This window comes from Pteronotus mesoamericanus, unplaced genomic scaffold (assembly GCF_021234165.1).
Source record: "Pteronotus mesoamericanus isolate MK-2021 breed Mesoamerican mustached bat unplaced genomic scaffold, CSHL_Meso_final scaffold_85, whole genome shotgun sequence".
Taxonomy (NCBI): Eukaryota; Metazoa; Chordata; class Mammalia; order Chiroptera; family Mormoopidae; genus Pteronotus; species Pteronotus mesoamericanus.
In genome coordinates, this window is record NW_026555329.1 from 67,411,357 (window position 1) to 67,430,319 (window position 18,963).

Below are 18,963 nucleotides of genomic sequence, written 5' to 3' on the forward strand. Positions count from 1 at the left end.
TTATCCTGAATATTTTCAACTCACTCCTTGGAAAAGTTTTTCAAAAAACTTTTACATGTTGTTAACTAGTTATACTTTTAAATTTGACTATATATAAAGTCCTACACTTATATTTTTTTTGTGCTTGAGTGTCTTAAAATCTTTTGTTTCATTGTTACTTAGGTATAAAATATAGCTGTTCTGAATTTTCTTGACTTTATGATTTTTTTTCCTTTTAAGTGACTTGGTCTTTTTATTTGGAGGCTTAAATAACTTTTTTGAAGTCTTCAAAGTCTTTAAAGTTAATATGAAGAATATTCTCATTTGAATTTCCCTAATATACTATATATATCCTTTCATTATATAGATTCTGGTCTTATTTTAGAAAGATTTGCTTGCAGCATAATTTGAAATACCTGTCTGGTTCCACTTATATATTTATTGGGTCACCTAATTACTGCTGCTCTCTTTTGTTTCTGGTACATTATTTTCACTCATCTTCTAATCTCATTTTCCTTTTGGGGGCTTTTTTCAGGGGAAGATGGAAAGTCTACTTCTTAAAATTTTATTGTTTCTAATTTAGCTTTTTTTCTGCAAGCTACTCTCCATTTTTTGAGTCTTAATAGCTCTTTCTATTGTCTGGTCATACTATTTCTGAGCGGTTGTACTTTTGATTTATTGTTGCTTTAAAACACTTCAGCTGTTTTCTTAATTTCTTTTAGGACATTTTGAAATAATAATCTTCATCCTTTTTTGTGGCCATAATTTTCTCATGTGTTTTTATTATTTGTTAGAACGTTGCTTGTTTCACATTGAATATTTCTCCTACAATATCTTAGTGTAGGCTTTCATTTTCATTTCTAGTGTTTAAACAAGTTCAGTTTTTTAGTAGTTTTGGAAGGAAGAACTAACTTACCCAGGCAGCAGGGATGGGTGAGCCAGTGCAGTTTTTGAGCTTTGTGACTCAAGGCCTCTCTCTCTCTCATGAAGTATTTTTAAAACTGAGACTATCGTGAGCCTTTTAAAGGCTTTTTGCCTTTATACGTATGTTTTCCAGGTATTTTGCTTTGTGAAGAGGCACTCTTAATATATTTTGCTGTTGTGGTACTTTTTGGGGCCTATGTTGCTTGGACCTCTGCCCGCTGAGAATATGAATCTTATTTCTCCTGGGAGTTGTCATTCTTTATGCTTAGCTTAATTTATTCTCTGTTCCTTGCAATTTCTCTTCAGGGTGAGTCTCTGTCTCTAAAATTAGTAATATATTTGTAGGATAGTTCTTGAAATCTTCTTTGAGTCTAGAATCAGCATTTTAAAAAATGTCAGGTCCTCTTAGAGATTTCCTGCCTTCTTTTCCTTTACCTTCTCTTGGGGCTTGTGAGGACATTATTGGACTTTACCCAATTCTCAGATTTCCTTGGCCAAAATATTTTCTATTGCCTGGATTTTAAACTTGTTGGTACCTTTGTGAAGAACGAACTTTTCCTTTATTTTTACTTGAGTGGCTCCTTCTAATTACTATAGTTAGCATTTTTTTTGGGGTTTTTTTTTTTTTGACCACCCCAAATAAAAGAACTCTCCTATCCTATCCTATCTCAGCCCCCTGTTTCTATTAATAGTCCTTATTGGTCTATAATGATCTTGTTTACAACTGTTTTCTGCTGCTTCTCATTTGAATCACATCACAAGTGGGGATCATGTTGATCTTACATACCAGTGTATTCCCAGAGTCTAGCACAGTGTCTGGCATATAGAACTTTGTAAATACTGGTTGAATAAATGTATTTTCAGCTTATGATAGGTAGGGCCCCTTCCCTATTATAGGCTCCTGTGTGAAAATTGAAATGTATTTGGAAGTGAGTCTTAAACCTCTACAGTATGTACAAATATAAGTGATTTTTGGCATAGTTATAATTATTATGAGTATACTCTTTAACTCTCTACAGGCAGGAATATTCAAAGTTGACGTGAATATTTTGAATTTTTAATTACAGATTTTCATTGTATGCGTTCTTGTGTGTCTTCTTAGTTTTATGCTATATACATTTATTATTTATTAAAAACAGATTATAATCCTGTTGGCCACAGGTACCCATTCTTGTACTGTTTTGGTGTTACCCCAGTGGAACGTTCACATATAATGAGCACTGTTATAATCAATGGTTAGTGTATTGTTATTGACTGATGTGTAGAAGGAGGATTGATTATACATAATAACTTGAATGAAGGATGTGAAGGCTTTTGATAGAATTGTAGAATGTTAATGTGGCCTTGTGAATGGTGTTTTAGTGCAGTGAAACTGCCCTGCCTTGGTAAGAGCTGGAAGAAACTTGAGACCAAGGAATTCAGCCTTTTCCTTTACACTTTGAGAAAGGAATTAAAGCCCTGTGAGATTATGTGATATGCTTAAGGTTATCCAGCCCCTTAGCTACAAAGCCCCGTGGCTTTAGAATTCTAGTTGATTTCTTCTAGACCCATTTTATCACATTTAATAAAAGGGCACAGGTTTTAGTAGGGTGTTTGTAACTACAAAAAGGAAAACATTCCAGAATTGAATCCTACTTTTTTAAAAAAACTCTTAGTGTTTGAGTGTGTTTAAATAAGAAAAGATTTTTAATTTACTGATTCAAATCCAAACCGTCCAATAAATTGTCTTCTCATAATGAATTTTAACAGTGTGTTTCTGACATTTGATTGGTAGTAGATATAGATATAGTACATTTAAAAATATGCCAAATAGAAACATATAACTTGGAAAAAGTAACACTGTATTCTACATTTCAGTTGCCCATGTGTTTTACTATAAATTTTTATAGTCCTACTAGAAGAATTTAATTACTCACAGTCTTGCCTTTGTAGTCTGTTTAAGAAACATTAAGATGGTTCATTTTATTACCTTCAGTTTTCATGCTGCATTGGTAGGAATGAAAATATCCATTTTAAAATTAATTTAACCCTGATGGAAATAGGAAGCCAATTTGGTCCTCAACCACCACCTCCCTTATCAGGTATTCTTGACCAGTTCTTAGTTATTATTTACATTTTAAATATATTAATATGTTTACATTTTTTTAAAGATTTTTTAGTTTTAGAGAGAAGGGGAGGAAGGGGGAAAGAAGGAGAGAAATATCAATTGGTTGCCTCTGGCATGCACCTGGGCCAGTGACCAAACCCGAAACCCAGGCATGTGTCCTGCCTGGGAATTGAACTGGCAGTCTTTCACTCTGAGGGGCAGTGCCCAACCAAATGAGCCACACCTGTCAGAGCTTAAACATATTTTAAAATGGCAGATATTTAACTTAACCTTAGTAGGTTAATCTATTATTGAATCCTATAATTTCTATACTGAATTGTGTTTTCTATAGCTTTTTTTTACTTGGCATTTGCCCTCCCCCCCCCCCCCCAGGCAATAAAAGAAATGTTAAAGTTAGTCATGTAGGACTTAAAAGGGTGCTGTGGTCTCGTTCTTTTGGTTGCCAGAAGCAGCCTCCTGCTAACTGGAACTAATAAGCCATCAATTCTATTCTTGATTGTTCCCTGAAGTCTCTTTATTTTATGTCTGCCATGTTTAAGTGGTTAACATTAGGGGTTTATTTTCTTGTACACATCACATTTCTTTCTCTTTTTATTTTATTATATTTTTTCCATTACCATTAATGTTTTCCATACCCTCTTCCGTCTCCATCCACCCCCTCTCCTCATGTTACATTCTTCTCATTTTCTTGTATTCTTTTTCTTATATTTCTTACTCTTACTCTGTATATCTTTTCTCTGTTTCATTGGTTTTGTTTATATATACATTTTTTGTCTTATAATTTTATTTTCATACCGGCCTTACTGTAGGTCACCAGCCAGCCTAGATTAGCTGACATTGAGATAGTTGTAAGGGAAAGTCACAGGTATGGAAAACATCTCTGCCAGTGATTGCTCCACAGCAGAGGTTTGGGATAGGATATTTCTCACTTTAGATATAAAGATAGTTAACTGGTATTGTTATTGATATATGTAGTATGAGAGGTTAATGTCTCTTCCTTAGTCCTTAGAATTAACGAAGAAAAAGCTGTACCAGTAGTGATGATGGGTGATAAATAGTCATTGCCGTAAACTAGCGTCTCTCATGTCTTGCAGGAGAGTGCTTTATTTTTGTTTTTGTTAAAGACTCACAAATTATATTGCTGTCATGGTTTGAACTCTATTATTAGATAATTATTTTTTTCACACAGTTAGTACTTTTTGTTTTAAATTCCTCCTACAAAATTTTACAAAGTTTGCATCTACCTTATATATCTTTTACATTTCATGAGTCACTTTTATTATATGTGTATACAGTGATGTTTCTATTATTCACCCAATCCAAAGGAAATCCTATTATATTATTTTAGGCCATTTATATGTATGGCTTGAAGAGATGCTTGGTGCTAATATTGTCATTTTATTTTAAATTTTATTTTTAATGTTTCCTACTTTTAAAGAATTTATTTCCTGCTTTTTGCTCTACGTTCTTTTGTTGTTGATTTCTGTCTCAAATAATTGAGAAGTTATGTAGTATGCTTCTGTTTTAATTTTGCTTAATTCTGAATTTAAGTAATACTCTTAAATCTCTTGTTATCAATTTCAGAAACATTATTCTTAGAAACAGCGAAAGGTGAGGCTCACTTACATGTCATCCGATTTCCCCTGCCCAGTTTTATTATACTTTGTTGATTTTTGTGGTTACACAGTTATAATACATAAGGTTTTCTATCATGCTTTGTAACATTTAAATCAGAGTAATTTTTGAAAATCCTAATTTTATAGCTTTAGCTTTTGACCATGCTGCAAACTTTTCATACAGAATTCTTGTCTTTATTCAGTTTTATAATTCATTCTTTAGAAAATTTGGTAAGTATGTAAAAGCACAAAGAAGGCAAAAAAAGTCACTCTGATCTCACCATTGAAAGCTACTTCAGTATATGTTCTTTGTCTTTTATCTCCATACGTGAATGTTATTGTTACATACAGTGCTTGCTTCATCATGTATGTACTGTAAACTACTTTTTCCTGTCACTTAATTACATAGTGAACATTTTCCAACTACACTAAAGTCAGGCTGTAGAATACATCATGATTACATGGTATTCTCTAAGTAACATAGGTATGTCATAATTTGTTTAATGAATTCCTTATTTTTAGACAACTAGGTTGTTTACAGTTTACTGTTATAAATTTTCCTGTGATGAATGTGGTTGATTTACATCTCTTGGATTATATTTTTAGGTTACATTCCAAGAAGTGGAATAGTTCTCAGGCTGTATAGTGTGGTGATTAAGAGTGTTGACCTTGGAATCAGGTTGTCTTAGGTTCAAATTTTTACTGCTTAGGTGTGTCTGTTTAGGCAAATTATTAATAATTTATCTTTCAGTTTCTTAATCTGAACATTGGAGATAATAGTTTATACATAGAAACACTTAGAACAGTGTCTGGGAGTAATAAAAGCTCAGAAATGTTACATGCTAGCATTGTCATGGTTATCATTATTTTTATTTAAAGGATATGCACATTTGAAATGTTTTTAATATGTATTATGTTAAAATTCTCTCCTGAAAAGTTGTATCAATTTGCATTCCTGCCAGTAAAATATGAGGGTACCGTTTACTGGCTCTAGCCAAAACATGGTGTTTTTTTTTGTTTGTTTGTTTGTTTGTTTTTTGGAGGGTGTGAGTCCAGTGCTTTAGGGATAATCTGTGTCTTTGTTTTAATATCCAATTTTTGGTTATTATTGATTCTGAATGTTTGAGTGTTGCTTATTTTCATATGATATGTTTATGTTTAAGTGCTCTTTAAATAAATATTCAAATCTTAATTAACTTTTGTTTTACATTATCTTTATTTTTCTGGTTGGTTGTTTGCCTTTTAATTTTGTTCAAAGTCATTTTATGTGTTTATTTTTACCTTTGTGACATTTGTATGTAAAAGTAATTCTTTTACATATTGCTTTCCTTTTCCATACAGTTCTGCCTTTAAAAAAATTATTCACTTTCTATTTAATATTTATTAAGTGCCTTCTCTGTGCCAGATATAGATATAACTTCTTAAAGTATATTTTTCATTTGAGAACGATGTTACATTTACAGTGGATCCTCAGATAACATCATTTCCTTATAACATTAATAAGATTGCCAAGGGTATTTTACTAATTTATATTGGTTAGCTTACAGTAAACTTGGTTTTATTATATTGTTTCACTTAAAGTCACAGAACTTATTAATGATGGTAAGGGTGGACTTAGCTGTACAGAAAAGTAATGAAGGTAGTACAGAGTTTCAAGGTATGCCCCTTATCTAGTTTGTCCTTTTGTATGTTATACTTGTATGTTACTATTGTGGTACGTTCGTCACAACTAAGATACCAACATTACATAAACTCCACATTTTATTTGGATTTCACTAGTTTTCCCACTAATGTCCACTTTCTGATTCAGGATCCCAGCCAAGATACCATTGACCCTTGAACAACACACTCACTGGGGCACTGACCACATGTAGTCAAAAATCTGCACATAACTTTTGATGCTCCCCCCTAAACTTACCAATACCATGAACTATTGATTGACACATTTTTTATGTTCTTTGTTTTATGTGCTATATTCTTACAATAGAGTAAGCTAGAGAAAAGAAAATGTTATTAAGAAAATCATGAGGATGAGAAAATGCAATCACAGTATTGCACTTATATATTGAAAAACATCCACATCTAAGTGGACATGAGCAGTTAAAACTCACATTGTTCCAGGGTCAACTCCTTTTACTTGTCATGTTTTCTTATTCTTCTCTGGTCTGTGACAGTTTTTTAGTCTTTTCCTTTCTTTTCATTATAATGAGAGTTTTTAGGACTACTGGTCATGCATTTTGTGGAATGTTCTTCAATTTGTGTTGGTTGTTTTCTGCTTGTTAGACTGGAATTATTTATATCAGTATGGACTCATTGATATTTATTTTATACTTTGGGTTAAAATCCAGTATTACTTTAGTTTGTAGTTTATGTTATTTCAGCTTTGACCATTTATTCTTGCATTCTTTCATGTTGGTTTCTCTGTGTCCCTTTGACAAGCCCCAACTTTTACTTTTATTTTTAAATACTATATGATGTTTGGGCTTAATCTTTTGAATTCCCTGCCCTGACCCTAGAATTGGCCACTTCCCCAACAATCTCTGTTTACTTAATTGGACTATGGTATATAGAAACCAAGATCTGGTGTTGGGTGTACTCATTGCTGCTGAGGTGTCACTGCTTCTAGTTCCTCTAAGTGAGCAGAGGTAGGAATACTATTTGTGTATGTATGTATATGTGTATGCACACAGATCTATAATTACTTAAATCTGTTTATATGTATATTATGCTAGACATGAGTTCGCACTGATATCTTTGACTCTAATCCAATACCGCTGGTTCATTCTAACCTCCCACCCCTTGCTTTTCTGTAACTTCTCACTCCGAAATGAGATGGTTGGCTCCCACCATCCACCTTCCGTTAACTTACTTGTCCAGCCTGAGTATACATGTAAAGTGTTTCAGAAGAACCTATATTCCTATGAAAGACAACTTTACCAAATAAAATACAGTTATCGATTTGTCTTTAGTTAACAGTTTCCAGTGAAATCACCATCTTCCAAAATTCCTTGTGTCAGTATTTCTTTCTCCCTCCTACAGTTCTGCTTTTGATGATGGGCTTAAAAGACCTTCTTGATTCAAAGATTGACTACATACATATTATAAAATATGTAATGTATAACAGTTATATAATGTGTAATAATTTAATTGTATCTAATATAATATGTATATACAGTGTTTTATTATTAGGTATTTTATTGCTTTGTTTTTTTCCCTTAAATTCTTAAATGCACCTGTAATTCATTTTGTCACTTAGTGTGAAATAGAACTATGTTTTTCTTGGTTTTCTCAATTGTTTGAAATGCTACATTTACCATATTTAAAAATCTTATACATACTAGATGTTTTCTGTTTTTTATTCTGTTTCATTTTCTTGTTCAAGTTACAGACATTATATAACTTGATAATAACTTTAGCATCTGATAGATTATACCTCTCTACATATTTATGTTCACTTATTCTTTTAATTAATTGCTCTCATTTTCTTTTCTTTATTTCAGGAACATTTTAGTGGATAAACCAAACGACCAATCTTCAAGGTGGTCTTCAGAGAGCAATTATCCTCCCCAGGTAAGGTTATATGTAGCACCTGATGTCATTTAGAAATCAAAATTTAAGTATGCACTAAATTTATATTTATATGGAATTTATTAACAGTTTATTAAGTGTTTAAAATTGTGAGGTAAAATTTTATTTCCCCTCTTTAAATTTTGGAAGCATTTTTATTTCATAGGCAAATATAGTATAGGATTTGATGAAACAGACTTTTTATTTTTTTCTACTGGAACATTTAAAATCTAATTGATATTTTTCCTGGATTACTAATGACGCAAAAGTAAATTTCGTGATCCCTTTTGAGGAAAATGTTAACTAGAAAGAACTGATTAAGATGCTGTTACTGTTCTGAACAGTAACTGATTGGGGCACTGATCTGAGCAGAGGTTGTGACTTAACTGAAACTCAAGTCATTCTGTATATGCTTAAAGAAATGTTAATAAGTTTGACTGAGTGACTCCCTTTTAGGAAAAATGAACTTAATATAGTTTGTTATTTTACAAAAGTAGTATATTTAGATGACATGAGGACTGTGAGCTAAATTTTTTCCTTAACAAGTGGTGTCTGAAGTCATCTGATTTAAAGGTAAGTAATCTTTCAGTTATACACTTTCAGTATTAACACTTATTATTTCCATATCCTTGAGGAAAAATTAATATTCTGATAGGTGGATAAGTAAAAAAGCAGATGGATAAGTAAAACTTACTTTATTTTTCAATTTTAGTGTAATTCTTGGAAACCTAGTCCCTTTACTTATTTTTTTCTTTTATATATTTTTTTTTACTCTTTGCATACCTTTTGAATCACCTCATGTTTAAATGTTTAATTGCAAAATATATACCCAAAGAATATATACAGTTTATATATACAATATAAAGAATAATAAAACAAATACTTATTTACTCATCAATCATCTTTGGAAAAGTAGTTTGACTACAACCCTTTGAAGTTTCCTGTGATCCTCATCTGATATTTGTCCTCTAACCCCATCGCAGTAATTATTATTTTATATTTTGTTAAACATTTTCTTACAGTAGTATATATGTATTTGTTTATAGATACTATATGATTTAAGCTCTGGCTTTTACTTTACATAAATATAAAATGAATCACTCATTAATATTTTGTGACTTGCTTTTTTTTGCTTACCATTATGATATTTATTAATGTTGCTGAGTATAATTGGAGTTTGTCACTTTTCACCTCTGTTTAGTATTCCACTGTGAGTATGCCAAAATATATTTATCCATTTCGTAGTTGACAGGCTTTTGATTTTTTTTTTTAACAACAGTTTTTTGCTATTATGAACAGGGTTCTATGAATATTCTTGTATGATGTCTCTTGGTACACATATAGAAGAGTTTCTTTAGGCTTTATACCTTGGAGTAGAATTACTGGATCACAGGGTGTATGTATGTTCAGCTTTTATCAGGTAATGCAAAACTGTTTTTACAAAATGGCTGTATAATTTATACTCTCACTGGCAGTGTATGAAAGTTCATTTGCATTGTATTCCCCATTTTTCTATGGCTGATTTTTAGATTTTACCAGCCTGGTGGATCTTTCATTGTAATTCACAGAGTTAGGCTCCTGTGAGCCTCTCGTAACAGCATTTTCATCAGCCAATCAACACATAATCTTACTTTATGTATGTTTCTGTTTAAAAGCACTTTATTTTATATATATTACTTATTCATTAACATTAAAGTCATAGCCAACACCACTATTACTCATGCCTGAATGAGCTTATCTAACTTATCTAACATATTTTCTCTGTAAGGCTCATCACAGCCTTCTTGTATTTAGAAACAGTAGATAGCACTTCAGCTCTATAGTTGGACACTAACTTAGTGAAATCACTAACAGAAAGCACAAAATATAAAAAAATATGGCACTAAATAGGTGGCAAAAAGGACTCTTGTTTATATTATGAGAGCTAAAACAAGAAGGTACAGCATTCCATGTTTAACCTCAGCTGGGAGAGTGTGCATCAGGAGACTGAAAATTTTTTGCTGTTCTGTGTGTATCTGGGAATAACTGTGAAAGTGCTGTGTGTATTGATTTTGGTGATTAAAATAAATTTTAGTGTGTAGGCAAAATGACAAATGTGGAATCCATAAATAATAAAGAGCAACTATACTGTAACTAACAATTAATTTAGCATAACTTGAACAGGTTTGAGAGTTAGAAAGAGAGGATAAGAGGACTCTGAAAAATCAAAATCATTGTGATGAAATTTTAGGTCTTGAGGGCCTTTTCTAGAATCTATTAATACTTTGAATACAATGTTGTTCTATATGGTTAATTACTTCTTCAGGTTTCAGCAACTGGAAGCAACTTTGTGCATGGGGGGCATGGCTGTAAAAGGCACATTAACAGCAAGCTGACACCTAACCAAGTGTCATGAGGAAGAAGACCAAAATCTAAGTAAAAAAATAGAAGAACAAAAATATAATATTTAGGGGGTTGTTTGTGTAAGGATAAATAATATTCTGTATTTTAGTAGCCTCTAGGTTAATGTCATCTAGTAAACTTTCTGCAGTGATCTAAGGTATGTATCACTGCTATTAGGATGAACTGTTTGATGCTTATAGTGCATTACTCTGTCAGTAAGAAATTTTAATTATGTTTAATATATGCAGCTTAAGCAGATAAGAGAGTTAATAGTACAGGTTATCTAGAAAAGGATGGAAATCAAACTCAACCCCTCTTGGCTACTTCTTTTTTTGCCCAGAACAAGAAAGGACTTACATATATGCCTGGGTACTAGAATGTATATAACATGTTGTGAGAATGGTACCTCAGAGTGAATAAATCCTAAATACCTCCCTGTATAGCTCATGTTGGGGTATGAGTTGGGTAGGTAGAAATACAAATATTTTTCTTTTAATATATGTTTATTTTTTTCAAATGGCAAAATTAAATTGTACGGTCATAAATACATATTAAATTGTTTGGACCTAATTACTTAATATACTGAACTATTAATGTTTCTTTTGGCCTTGGATGCTGTATAAGTCATCTCTTGCTGTGTAACCAATTACCCCAAAACTGTGCAGTTAAAAACAAGCATTTATTATTTCACACAGTTACTGAGGGTCAGGAATCTGAGAGTGACTAAGCTGGGTAGTTCTGGCTCAGGAAAACAAAAGAACACCTATGTATGTTAGAATACATTTTTTCTCAGAATATTGTCAGTCATTTAAACAAAATGAACTGGAATCAGACCAGTTGACTTGGAGGGATTTCTACTGTAAAATGAGGAAAGCAAGATGCAGAGAAGCATCTGAAATAATATTCTACCTAATTAATGACCCTCCCTCCCTCACTCATATGTTTATGTATGTATGTATATTTATGTTTGATGCAGAGTCCAGAAAAAAGATTTGAAAGAATGTACATCTGATTGTTGTCATTGGTTATTTAAGAGATAAGGGGGAAAAATGAGAAAACACTTATTATAAAAAAGTTCCCAATAAAAAACATTCATGATATTCCATTCCATAAAGTATGTGTTTATGTGAAAGTGTGCATAGAGAGTTAAATTGAATTATTTTCAATGTGGTGGTGGTTATATCAGTGTGATGGAATTCAGGTGATTTTTAATTTTAAATTTTAGTTTCATACTTTTATCTCTTTTTTTATTCTTATTATCAATTATTTATAATTTGTAGAAACAGAAAAAAATTACAACTGTCCTCATTGTGGTAGGGAGCAAATATTTTGAAATCTAATGAGAAAACATTTATTAATTTTGGATTATCTATACTGGTAGGGAATAAATGTAGCATGAATGAAAACCCCATAAATACTTTAAGGTAAGATAGTAATTTTACCATTTTCCCTTATGAAATATGTTCTATAGGAGTTATTGATACTGCCATGGAAAACATGTCTTTCAAGTTGACTGGTGAATACCCTAGGATTGGTTAAAATGCACATAAGGGCCCAGTAGACACAGTGACAAACAGTGAACAGCATGATAGCTCCTGATAGGTAGCTCAAGGCTGGTTACATGCAACATCTGACATCACAATATCTGTACCTGGACTCGACCTAGGTGGGTCCAGAACCAGCACAACCAGTGGTGGGCTTCAGATCACACTGGAGCTCGATCCAACTAGCCACATAAGTGGCAAGCTGAAAGGAGGATTCCTGTAGTCACTAGACCCTGCTGGGAACAATTGTGCCTTGAGGGGCAGCCCCTGCACAGCATCTCATAATGGTGATCGAGGTTTTTTCTTTTATAGTCAGCCAGCCTGAAGAGTTAACTCTACTCAGGAAAGGGCCAACAGCATTCAAGACTAAACTACAATAGGAGGGTATACATAACTCACAAGAAACATTGCTGGGGCACTGAGCTAAGGCTATTTGGAAGACTGTGCCACTGAGCCCAGCAAGACACCTTCATCATAAAGCCATCATAACAAGTTTGGGAGTCATAGCAAATCTGCCTAATACACAGGGAGAAAATGGGGAGACAAAGAAATATGCCCCAAATGAAAGAACAGGAGAAATCCCTGGAAGAGAATTAATGAAATGGAAGCAACCAAAATACCAGATGCAGAGTTTAAAACAATGTTTATAAGGACGCTCAAAGACCTTATGGGAAGAATGGATGATCTCAGTGAGAACTTAAAGAGACAGTAAGCATTGAAAAGGACATAAAAACCGTAAAAAAAGTCATAAGTGAAGAATACGGTATCTGTGATGAAAAATACACTAGAAGGAATCAAGAACAGTTTAGATGAAGTAGAAGATCAAATGAGTGATTTAGAGGACAAGATAACAGTAAGCACCCAAGAAGAGCATCAAAAAGAAATGAGTATTTTTAAAAAGTGGGGAAAATCTAAGGGATCTCTGGAACAACATTAAATGTTACAACATCCTCATCATAAGAGTGTCAGAAGGAGAAGAGAATGAGCAAGGGATCCTGTCTGAAGAAATAACGGCTGAAAACTTTCATAACCTCGTGAAGGAAAAAAGTCATACAAGTTCAGGAAGCACAGAGAGTCCCAATCAAGATGAACCCAAAGAGGCTCACACTAAGACACATCATAAGTAAAATGCCAAAGGTTAAAGACAGAATATTAAAAGCAGCAAAAGTAATTAGTTATGTACAGAGGAGCTCCCATAAGTCTGTCAGATGATTTTTCAATAGAAGCACTTCAGGTCAGAAGGGATTGGCATAAAATATTCAAAGTGATGGAAAGCAGAGACCTACAGCCAAGACTACTCCATCTAGCAAGGCTATCATTTAAAATTGAAGGTGAAAGAAATAGCTTCCCAGACAAAAAAAACCTAAAGGAGTTCATTACCAGAATTGCAAGAAATGTTAAAGGGACTGTTTTAGAAGGAGAAAGAAAAAGAGGGGAGGTGGGGGAACATAGGTATAAAAAATAAAGTGGCAAAAAATACTTATCAATAATAACTTTAAATGTAAGTGGATTAACTGCTCTCGTCAAAAGACATAGGGTGGTAGCCAAATGGATAAGAAAACATGACCCATATATATGCTATCTACAAAAGATCCACCTCAGAACAAAAGATACACTTAGACTGAAAGTGAAGGGATGGGGAAAAAATGTTCCATGCAAATGGAAAAGAACCAAAAGCTGTGGTAGCAATACTTATAGCTGACAAAATAGACTTCAAAATAAAGGCCATGACAGGAGACAAAGAAGGTTACTACATAATACCTAAGGAGTTGATCCAACAAGAAGATATAACCCTTGAAAACAGATATGCACCCAACATAGGAGAATCTAAATATGAAGAAAAACTTGGCGGGCATTAAATGAGAGATTGTCAGCAATACAATCATAGAATGGATTTTAACAGCGCTCTGTCATTAATGGATAGACAAAAAAATCAAGGAAACAGCAGCCTTAAACAATACACTGGATTGGATGGATTTAATTGATATTTATAGAACATTCATCCCAAAGTAGCAGTATATACATTCTTTTCAAGTGCACATGGAGCATTCTCAAAGGTAGGCCACATGTTAGGGCACAAAATAAGTCTTAACAAATTCAAGAAGTTTGAAGTCATTTCAAGCATCTTCTCTGACCACAATGGTATGAAACGAGAAATCAACTACAATAAAAACTAAAAAGACATTCAAACACATGGAGGCCAAATAGCATGTTATTAAACAATGAATGGGTTAACAGTGAGATCCAGGAAGAAATAAGAAAATTATCTGGAAACAAATGAAAATGAACACACAGCAACCCAAAATGAATGAGACTCAGCAAAAGCAGTCCTGAGAGGGAAGTTCATAGCATTACAGGCCTCCCTCAAGAAACAAGAAAAATCTCAAACAGCCTAACCCTACACCTAAAAGAACTATGAAAAGAACAACAAAGTACAGAGTAAGTAGAAGGAAGGAAATAATAAAGATCAGAGTGGAAATAAATAGAGACTAAAAATCAATACAAAAAGTTAGTGAAACCAAGAGCTGGTTCTTTGAAAAGATAAACAAGATCAATGAACCTTTAACCAGACTCATCAAGAAAACAAAGGAAGAGCACCCAAATAAATATAATCAGAAATGAAAGAGGAGAAGGTACAACTGACATCACAGACATACAAAAGGTTGTAAGAAAATACTTTGAACAACTAACTATATGTCTCAGCAAATAGGGCAGCCCAGGCAAAAAGGTTAAACTCTTAGAAACACAAGCTTCCAAAACTGAATCAGGAAAAATCAGAAAACCTGAAAAGACAGATTACAACTAGTGAAATTGAAGCAGTAATCAAAATACTCTCAGCAAACAAAAGTTCTGGACCAAATGGTTTCACAAGTGTATTTTGCCAAACATTAAAAGAAGAACTAACACCTATCCTCCTTAATCTATTTCAAAAAAATTCAAGAGGAGGGAAGACTTCCAAGCTGTTTTTATGAAGCCAGCATTATCCTAATTCCAAAACTAGATAAAGACATTGCAAAGAAAGACCATTATAGGCCACTATCCTGGTGAACATAGATGTTAAAATCCTCAACAAAATATTAGCACACCAGATCCAGCAATACATTAAAAAGATCATACACCATGACCACATGGGATTTATTCTGGGAATGCAAGATTGGTACAGTATTCACAAATCAACGCATATGATAACTCATAAACAAAATGAGGAATAAAAATTCAGAAAAAACATTTGATGAAATCCAGCACCCATTTATAACAAAAACTCAGCGAAGTGGGAATAGAGGAATCGTACATCAACATAATAAAGGCCATGTATGGCAGATCTGCAGTCAACATCATTCTCAATGGGCAAAAACTAAAAGAATTTCCCTTAAGATCAGGGGCAAGACAGGGATGTCCACTTTCACCTCTCTCTTTCAACATAGTACTGGAGTCCTAGCCATAGTAATCAGACAAGAAGGAGAAATGAAAGGTAATCTGAATTGGAAAGAAGTAAAACTGCCATTATTTGCAGATGACATGATATTGTACATAGAAAATCCTAAGGACTCCCAAAACATTACTAGATCTAATAAATGAATTTGGCAAAAGTATCGGGATACAAAATTAATATTCAGAAATTGATGGCATTTTTGTATACCAATAATGAACTATCAGAGAAATTAAGAAAACAATTTCATTTACTATAGCAACAACAACAAAAAATAAGGTACCTAGGAATAAATTTAAACTAGAATGTAGAACATTGAAGAAAGAAATTGAGGACAATATAAATACATGGAAGCATGTATCATGTTCATGGATTGGAAGAATTAACATCATTAAAGTGTTCTTATTACACAAAACAATCTATACATTCAGTTCAATTCCTTTCAAGATACCAGTGTTTTATTATGTATTTCACAGAACTAGAAGAAATATTCCAAAAATTTATATGGAACCAAAAAGACCTCAAATAGCTTCAGCAATCTAGAGAAAAAAGAACAGGTGGTATCATACCTGATATCGAATTATACTATAAGGCCATAGTAATCAAAATACCATGGTACTGGCATAAAAACAGGAATATTGATCAATGGAACAGAACAGAGAGGCTAGAAATATACCCATGCCTTTATGGTGAGTTAATATTTGACAAAGGAGCATACAGTGGAGTAAAGACAGTCTCTGCAGTCAGTGGTGGTGAGAAAATTGGACAGGTGTATGCAAAAAAAGAAACTAGATTACCAACTTATACCATACACAAGAATAAACTCAAAATGGATAAAAAGACTTAACTGTAAGCCACAAAACCATAAAAATCCTAGAAGAAAACACAGATGGTAAAATCTTAGACATCTCTCATAGCAGTATTGTTGCCAAGATTACCTTGTGCAGGGGAAACAAAAAAGTAAACAAATGGGACTACGTTAAACTAAAATGCTTTTGCACAGCAAAAGAAACTGTCAACAAAATGAAAAGGGAATCCACTGAATGGGAGAACATATTTGCCAATGATACCTTTGATAAAAGGTTAATTTCCAAAATATATAAAGAACTTATAGAACTCAACACTAGGAAGACAAGCCAATTAAAAAATGGGCAAAGGACCTCAATAGGCACTCCTCCAAAGAAGACATGCAGATAGCCAGTAGACATATGAAAAAATGTGCTGTCACTAATCATCAGAGAGATGCAAGTTAAAACCACAATGAGATACCACCTCACACCTGCCAGAATAGCTAACATCAATAAAACAACAATAAGTACTAGTGAAGATGCAGAGAAAAGGAACCCTTTTGCAGTGTTGGTAGGGATGCAGACTGATGTAGACACTGTGTACAACATTGTAGAGTTTTCACCAAAAACTAAAAATGGAACTGCTTTTTGACTCAGCAATTCTGCTTCTGGGAATATACCTGAAGAAACCTGAAACACCAATTCAAAAAAGTACGTGCACCCCATGTTCATTTCAGTGTCATTTGCAATAGCTAAGATCTGGAAACAGCATAAGTGCCCATCAGTAGATGAGTGGATAAAACAGTTATGTTACATTTACACGAAAGAATACTACTGGCCATAAAAAAGAAGGAAACCTTATCTTTTATGACAGCATGGATGGATTTGGAGATTATCGTGCTAAGTAAAATAAGCCAGTCAGAGAAAGACAAATGATTTTATATGTGGAATCTAATGAACAAAAGAAAACTGACAAAGTAGAAAATAGAGGCATGGATACATGGAACTGACTAGCAGTTGTCAGAAAGGGAGAGTGGTTGGGGAACTGGATGAAAGAAGGTGAAGGGATTAGCCAAAAAAACATATACATAACATAGACAACAATATGGTGATAGCCAGGGGAAAAAGGGGTGGGGACTAGGTGGAGGTGGGCAAAGTGGGAGGAAATGGGGAGAGAAGGAGACGTTGCTTGGGGCAATTGATGCACAGTGCATTGTGCAGATGATATTTTATTAAGTTATGTACTTGAAATCCGTATGCTTTTGCAAACCAAAGACACCCTGGTAAATTCAATTAAAAAATAAAAAAAGATTAAAACAAATGAATAAGCCAAACAAACAAAACAGACTCATAGAAACAAAGAACGAACTGATAGTTGTTAGAAGGGAGGAGGTTAGAGAGGTGGGCAAAAAGGTGAAGAGGAATGTAGTCAATAATAGTTCGATAACTTTGCATGGTGACAGGGTTACTAGACTTCGTGTGGTTTTCACATTGTTAGATATATAAATGTTGAGTCCTTTTGTTTTACACATGAAACTAATACAATATTGTATCAATTATAATTTAATAATAAATTTTAATAGCTGCTTAAAGTGTAAACAGCATGTAAACCTAAATAGTTGTTATTGAATAGTGGTTAAAGCTGTCTTTGAAGTCATTGAATCAGGAGTGCTTTTTGCTTTGAATAGCAGAAGGTCCTATTACAGTGGGTTAAACAAAGAGCCAACCCTACCCCCTTCCCACCCACAAACACAGAAGAGAAATAGATTTAGGCAGCTGGTGGTGAAAGTTGAGTGGTTCACAGATGGCTATCTCTGAGACTCTCTTGATCTTATTTTTGCATAGTGGTTATTGCAGCTGTAACTTCAGTTAACAAAGAGGTAACATTTGTTTCAGAAAGCAAAACTTAGCCCACAGAAAACTTTGCTCCTATTTCAGTGACCAGAATTTTGTCATATATTTACCCTTGGCTGAAAAATAGCTCGTAGGGATTGGGTTGAGAATGGAGCTTGTGTCAGTTATCCAACAGTGTAAACTAGAGTCAGATTTATAATATCCACTCTGTCATTTGTTAACTGTGTAACTATAATCAATTTATTTAGTCTTTCCAAGCCAGAATTTTTTCATCTGTGAAATGAGGATGAAGAGGATAATTGTTGTTATTATACTATTCCTGTGGCTCCTACTCCTACTGAAATGAGATAATACATTTTAAAATCTGAGCAATGTGACAGACAAGGGTTATTGCTCACATTAGCTGTGATCGTATTATCATCTTCATGTCACCACCAGCTTTATTCTTTTATTTTATTGAGGTTAAATTCATGCAATATCAAAATAATCATTTGTAAGTGTACAATTCAGTGGCATTTAGTATATTCACAGTGTTGTGCAACTATCACTTCTTTCTAGTTCCAAAATATTTTCATCACCCCAATAAGTAAACCTGGTATCACTTAAGCACTCTTGTTTTCCTCTTAACCCAGCTCCTGCCAACCACTAACCTGCTTTCTTTTTTAATAGATTTACCTGTTCTCAGTATTTTATGTAAATGAAATCAGGCAATATATGACCTTTGTGTCTGGCTTGTTTCACATAGCATGTTTTCGAGGTGTAGCCACATTGT

At 33.4% G+C, this 18,963-nt stretch overlaps 1 protein-coding gene across 4 annotated transcripts in view; it reads left to right on the forward strand.

The window, feature by feature from the left end:
- Positions 1 to 18,963, forward strand: part of MKLN1 (muskelin 1) — a 341,476-nt gene that overhangs the window by 204,076 nt on the left and 118,437 nt on the right. For all 4 annotated transcript variants that reach the window (XM_054564059.1, XM_054564060.1, XM_054564058.1 and 1 more), the window contains one exon: positions 8,127 to 8,196. In XM_054564059.1, the coding sequence (XP_054420034.1) occupies positions 8,127 to 8,196 (70 nt within the window). The remainder of the gene's footprint in view (positions 1 to 8,126; positions 8,197 to 18,963) is intronic.